This window comes from Myxine glutinosa, chromosome 13 (assembly GCF_964187855.1).
Source record: "Myxine glutinosa chromosome 13, kmMyxGlut1.1, whole genome shotgun sequence".
Taxonomy (NCBI): Eukaryota; Metazoa; Chordata; class Myxini; order Myxiniformes; family Myxinidae; genus Myxine; species Myxine glutinosa.
In genome coordinates, this window is record NC_136273.1 from 58,338,255 (window position 1) to 58,344,661 (window position 6,407).

At 46.3% G+C, this 6,407-nt stretch overlaps 1 protein-coding gene across 2 annotated transcripts in view; it reads left to right on the top strand.

Annotated features, from left to right (window-relative positions):
• LOC137415452 (procollagen C-endopeptidase enhancer 2-like) overlaps positions 1-6,407 on the top strand; it is a 40,546-nt gene that overhangs the window by 4,068 nt on the left and 30,071 nt on the right. The window contains exon 1 of one of the 2 annotated variants that reach the window (XM_078767108.1): positions 4,302-4,627. The exons of the other annotated variant lie outside the window; for it this stretch is intronic. Within the exon in view, the coding sequence (XP_078623234.1) occupies positions 4,563-4,627 (65 nt within the window). The 5' untranslated portion in view covers positions 4,302-4,562. Of the gene's footprint in view, positions 1-4,301; positions 4,628-6,407 lie in introns of those variants that run through there. 2 annotated transcript variants of the gene reach the window in all.

Below are 6,407 nucleotides of genomic sequence, written 5' to 3' on the forward strand. Positions count from 1 at the left end.
TCAAACCCCCTCAATGAGCACAGATTTTGATGCGGTAAATACACCTTCGTTAGGCATCAGATATGAAACTTGTGGCCAAGTTTCATCAAATTCGTGTGGGTAGTTTCGGAGAAGAGAGCAATTAAATACCTATTTGTTGGGGGGGGGGGGTCAAACCCCCTCAATGAGCACAGATTTTGATGCGGTAAATACACCTTCATTAGGCATCAGATATGAAGCTTGTGGCCAGGTTTCATCAAAATCGTGTGGGTAGTTTTGGAGAAGAGAGCAAATACCTATTTTGGGGGTCACATCACACCACAACCCCGTAGATCCCTTTAACGAGCACAGGTTTTGATGCGGTAAATACACCTTCGTTAGGCATCAGGTATGCAGCTTGTGGCCAAGTTTCATCAAAATCGTGTTTGGTTCAAGCGATAATGACTGAAGTATTTACAGACCCACTCACTCACTCACTCACTCACTCACTGAATTACCTACTGACTACTGACACTGCTCGATCGCATAAGCTCACCGGACTCAAGTCCATGTGAGCTAAAAACGACAGGAAAGCTTTGATATGCTGATACTGTCCTCAAGGCCCTCAAAATGAAGTCTCCAATCAAGGAAGCCAATTTGATCACCATGACTCCAAACCAAGCTAAAATACAGACTAGTTTGGTGGGGTGTCGACCCGAGACGATAGATCAAGAATGTCTAACCGTGGATACAGGTGGTAAAGCCGATATGGTTTTTTTTTTCTTTCCCAAAATGGGGTTAATTGGCTTTGTTACCCAGATCTTTTAACTGTGCGACTCAAGTATCAAGGAGGTCTGAAAAATCAACATAATCTCCGCTGCAGCCGGTAAACATCTGGGTTGGGAGGGCTTTTCCTCTAAAGAGGCCAACAAGATATTTAACAGGTTCCAGCATCAAAACTAGCAGTGCGGACACCCAACAGTCTCAGGACTCTTCAATGGAATGATGTTAACAGTTCAATGGAATGCTGAAAGTCTTGTGGCTCATGGACCGGAATTTTAAAAGTTTATTTCTGAATCATCGATCATTTTGTGCGAAGTCCTTCTTTGGCACACCTGAGCTCCACACCACATACAAGGCTTTCATCCGCAGCTCAATGGAATACTGCTCTCCTGCCTCACACCTAGTTCGGCTTCACGCTGTTGAAGCCAAAGCGTTCAGAATCATTGGAATCTCCCGCGATGAAGCTACCTCCAAGGGCCTTTCACTCACTCACCGCAGGCAGGTTGGTGGTCTTTCCGTCTTCTACCGACTCTTCTCTGGCCTTGCCCCCCCAGCTCTCTCTGGGCTCTGTCCCCCAAATATTCCTACAGGTCGCACAAGATCTGCCTGCAACCCTCTTATGGTTAAACTGCCAAAATCAAGACTTTCTGCTCACCTTCACTCCTTCATTCCTCTTTTCTCCCACTTCTGGAACAAACTCCCTCACTCTCTTCAATCCCACTCCACCCTCCAGGTCTTCAAAACAGCTGTTCACCACCATCTCATATTTTCCCCCATCCATAACCTTGATCTTTTCTACTCCCACTAATCCACCCTAAATCCATCTCCTTCAAATTCTGTTTTCTTTCCTGAAATCCCCTGCAGTGTCCATCTTGTTTATCCCGTGTACCCCGCCCCGGTCCTCTATCTTCCACAGATCTCCTGATGTCCCTGTTCTCGAGTGTTGTTGTGCTTCCCTCTCTCTCCCACTCATTTTTTTGTACACTGAATCGAGCCTCGTGAAAGAGCTAACATTTATTCCACAAACAAATCAACCAGACAAACAAAACATGCAAAAAGAGGGAGCGGAAGACAAGATGGGGAGAGGAGGGCAAGCACACAAACACAACACTTGAGAGCAGGGAGAAGTGTGGGAGGGAGAGGGCCTGGGGGGAGGAGGCGTGGGAAGTGGGGGGGGGGGGGGGGGGGAGAGGTATAAAACACAAGGAGACCAAGGACTTCCAGGACAGAAGTTGGTATTTCAAAAAAGTGTAGGATTTGAGGTGAAATTAGTGGGGGTAGAAAAGATCAAGGTTTTGGATGGGGGAAGATAAGAGATGGTGGTGAACAGCTATTTTAAAGACCTGGAGGGTGGAGTAGGATTGAAGAGAGTGAGGGAGTTTGTTCCAGAGGTGGGAGAAAAGAGGAATGAAGGAGTGAAGGTGAGCAGAAAGTCTTGATTTTGGCAGTTTAACCATAAGAGGGTTGCAGGCAGTTCTTGTGCGACCTGCAGGAATGTTTGGGGGACAGAGCCCAGAGAGAGCTGGGGGGACAAGGCCAGAGAGGAGTCGGTAGAAGACGGAAAGACCACCAACCTGCCTGCGGGGAGTGAGTGAAAGGCCCTTGGAGTTAGCTTCATCGCCGGAGATTCCAATGATTCTGAACGCTTTGGTTTCAACAGCGTGAGGACGAGCTAGGTGTGAGGCAGGAGCACCAGCCCAGAGGGGAGAGCAGTATTCCATTGAGCTGCGGATGAAAGCCTTGTATGTGGTGAGGAGCTCAGGTGTGCCAAGGAAGGACTTCGCACGACGGAGGATGCCCAGTCGGCGACTGGCTTTGGAGGCCAGATTTTAAATGTGGTTTTCCCAGGAAAGATCATGGCAGATAGTGAGACCCAAAAGCTTGAGTGACAGAACTTCTTGGAGAGGATTATTCAGAAAGTGGATGGGAGGGTTGTCCAGTCGGTCTTTTCGGAGAGACATCGTAAGAGTGTGAGATTTGTCAGGATTGAAAGACATGTTCCACTTGTTTGCCCAGTCTGTGATTTTGTCCAGGTCTGCAGAGAGTGAGGAGGCTGCAGACTGCTGATCTGAGGGATGAGGAATGGAGCGACAGAGAGTAGAGTCGTCGGCAAAGAGATAGAGAGGATTTTCAAGAGAGTCAGAGAGATCATTGATGAAGACCAGAAAAAGCACAGGGCCCAGGACACAGCCTTGGGGAACTACAGCCTGAACGGGAAGAGGAGATGAGAGAAACCCATTCAGGGCCACACGTTGACTACGACTAGAGAGGAAGTCCGCCAGCCATGCGTGGAGATTTCCATGGATACCAAAGGAGGAGAGTTTGGTGAGCAGAGCGGGGGTGCCAGACCGTATCGAAGGCACGTGATATGTCAAGGGAGACAGCTCTAATTTCCTGTTTGGCATTGAGGACCTCCATCCATTGTTGAGAAAGCAGAAGCGGCATGTCCAGAGTAGAGTGACCAGGTCTGAAACCAAATTGATGGTCAGAGATCAAGCCATTGGAGAAGAGGAAAGATTTAATATCCGAAGCAATGATGGATTCCATGACTTTGCTGATAATTGGGAGAAGGCTGGTTGGTCTGTAGTTGCTAGGATCTGTTTTTGCACCTTTTTTGTGCAAAGCGGTGATGTTGGCTGATTTCCAAGCAGATGGCAGATGACGTTGAGCAAAAGAGAGGGTGAAGGGAACAGAGAGAGGGAGTAAAAGAGCGGAAGAACATGATTTTAGGACACGTGGGCTGATGCCGTCTGGTCCAGTTGCGGAATCAGAGTCGAGTCCTTTTTCAGATTGTTACAGAAACACTGCAAACAAGTATATTATTATTTAGATAACAACAGAGCGAATGGTGGTCTGAAATGACTCCTGTGATCAAGTTCCTTTGACTTACAGAACTGAAAATATGAGACAAAAATGTAAATAAATCAATAGAAATAACATTATCCTTAACCCATAACCATACTTCCAGGTAAATACCCAACGTGTAATGTTCAGGTGTTGTGATCGGTTTCCCTGAAATTGCCAAGAGATGTGGCACAAGTTTTTAACCCTTTGTCCCCTCACCTAGAGTGTCTTTATGTCTTGTTTGAGGCGATTTCCATTAAACAAACAAACAACAAAAGTAACAAAGAACCTTTCAAACCCGGATCTTCATTTTCTTTTCATAACATTTTCTTTTTCTCAGCATGTCGAAGGAATTATCACAAAGAGCGCTTTGTCACTCATTAATATACCTGGAGGTGTATTGGTGTACCTCGTCCACGTGCAGCATTTTAAAAAGGTTTAAATGTATATATATATATATATTTAAAATTCAACACGAAGTTTAAATATTTTATAATGACAAAACCAAAACGTTAATACAGCAATAAAATAGCTCCATTAAATCATTTGTTCCTGGGTGTTTACCGGACTCTTCATGGAATGTGTCCAAAAAGTTTACACTAAGTTGGCATAAAGTCGGTCTGACTTCGGCTGCTGCTGCAGAAAAGTTTTTCACCTCGTCTATTCCAACTTGTGAATTATGTACTTGTTCTCGATGATTCGAGCACACGCACCTGCACTTATGGACGATTCCACGAGACACCCGCGGGTGTGATCCGATGATCCGATCCGACTAGCGAGACGAACCAAGCGCCGTTTGTCTGCGCTGCCCCCGAGTCACGTGACAAGTTACGTCTTCTTCACCTTCATGGGCACCTTGAAAACACGAGCTCACTTTACCGACCCCCCAGCAATCCCTGGACGCCATGACCGTGTCAAGGTTTACCCAGACGGCACAATGAGGCTGCTGTGTGTCCCGGGCGCCCGGCTCTGTCACCATGAAGTCGTGCCTCCTCGTACCGTGGTTTGTGAGTGCGTTTGTCTGTGGATTCGCACTGTCTGGGTGAGCAGACGACTGTCTGGACTGTGTGTCCCGTCAGCCTCGAAATCACGTGCTAATTCCCATTACTAAGCTGCTTTTAATGGGGAAAATATCGGTCTGGTGATGCGTGAACCATTGCGTTGATGTATGAACTTGGGAAACTTTAATACTTGTCATGTAATTCGGAAGAGGTGAGAGGGAAGGAGACATGAGGGGGAATGTGGGGTTAGTTGGAACATTGCAGTTTTCAAAGAAACCAATGATGATGTCTACTTGGTGCTGCCATGTATTGGTAGATAATGACGTCATCCTTCCACCATTTTGTTTCCAATACAAAAGGAAAGGAGTTGTTCTGGAGAGAAATGTATGTACGATTTTGGCAATTCTGAGGAAATATTTCTCTTTGAGGAAAACTTATTTTATCTTGATGTAGTTAGATAAAGGTCACTACTTTTTATGTATTACTAGCAAAGGTACCCAGCGTTGCCGGGCAATTGCAGAAAACCTCATTCCACCCCCACCCCTGTTTCCTCCCACCCCTCCCTCTGGACTCACACCCTACACCTATCCCTCCCTCATCCCACCCCTTCCCTTCTCTCAACCCACCCCTGCCCCTCTCTCAACCCACCACCTCTCTCTGGACTCCCACCGACCCCTTCCCCTGCCTCCTCCCACCCACCTCCCTCCAGACTACCACCCAACTTATTTTCCCCCTCCTTCGAAATTCGCACCCCACCTCTTTCCCCTCCTTCTTCCACCCCTATCTCTCCCCCCCTCTTATCTCCTGTCCTGTCCACTCACCCCACCTCCGGACTCCCACCTAACCCCTTCCCCTCTCTCCCACCCACTCCTTCTCTTCCCCTTCAGACTCCCATCTGCTCTTAGTCACTGACAGTGTATAAAGCATTTTTAACCATGTTTGGGAAAGATAAATAATTAATAAAATCCGCTTTTGTTTCCTACCAAACCGCGTTTCATCTTTGCCACAAGTCGTGTCGAAATCTGCCCCTCCCCCTCTCACCCCCCCCCCCCCCCCCCCAGGGAATAATTCATAGATATGGCTGAAATGAGTCATGGTATCGATGTTTATCCTCATCGCCATGTAATTAATCTGGGGTGTGTGTGTTTAGTTACCAAGTTTCTTGTAGAGCCCTTGCCAAGTGGCAAACACTCAAGCAAGCACCCCATTCAAAACCGTTGGTAAGGAACGTACAGCTGGGCAAGTGCTAGCTAGCTGTTTGGTAACAGAACACCCTTGGACACCTTGCCAGCATACAATATACATTAAAAATGCAGTTTCTTTAATTAAAGACTTTAAAATCATTCATCACAATTATTGCAGGTCCCAGTTGAGTGACACCCTCTCCTACGGAGGTATGAATTAAGACAGTGAAAAATGACATGCTTCTAATGAACCATTTTTGATTGATTTTTTTTTCGATAGTTATAAGAATCTCTGATTTCTTAACTTTTTCAGATTTTGCAGGTTTTTTAGAACACGGGATCAGATCCTCAGACCCGAACACTGACTTAGATTAAATACTTTAATTAGTCCGTGAGAGTAGATAGTGTTTCCAAGCTAAGGCACGTTTCAATAGGTCGAAACAAAATGGTGGCTTGAGAACTCAGCGATGTCACAGAGACCTGAGCAAGATGGTGCACCACCATTTTGGTAAGGCTTATTTAGATTTATTTTGTTATGAGCACCCTGTTAATCATCTTCAAAAAGGATGTTTTAACGCACCCAAACACCTTTGGAGTTTGAGAAGTATGCAAGCAAAGTTTGGGGCCACAAGGCTTC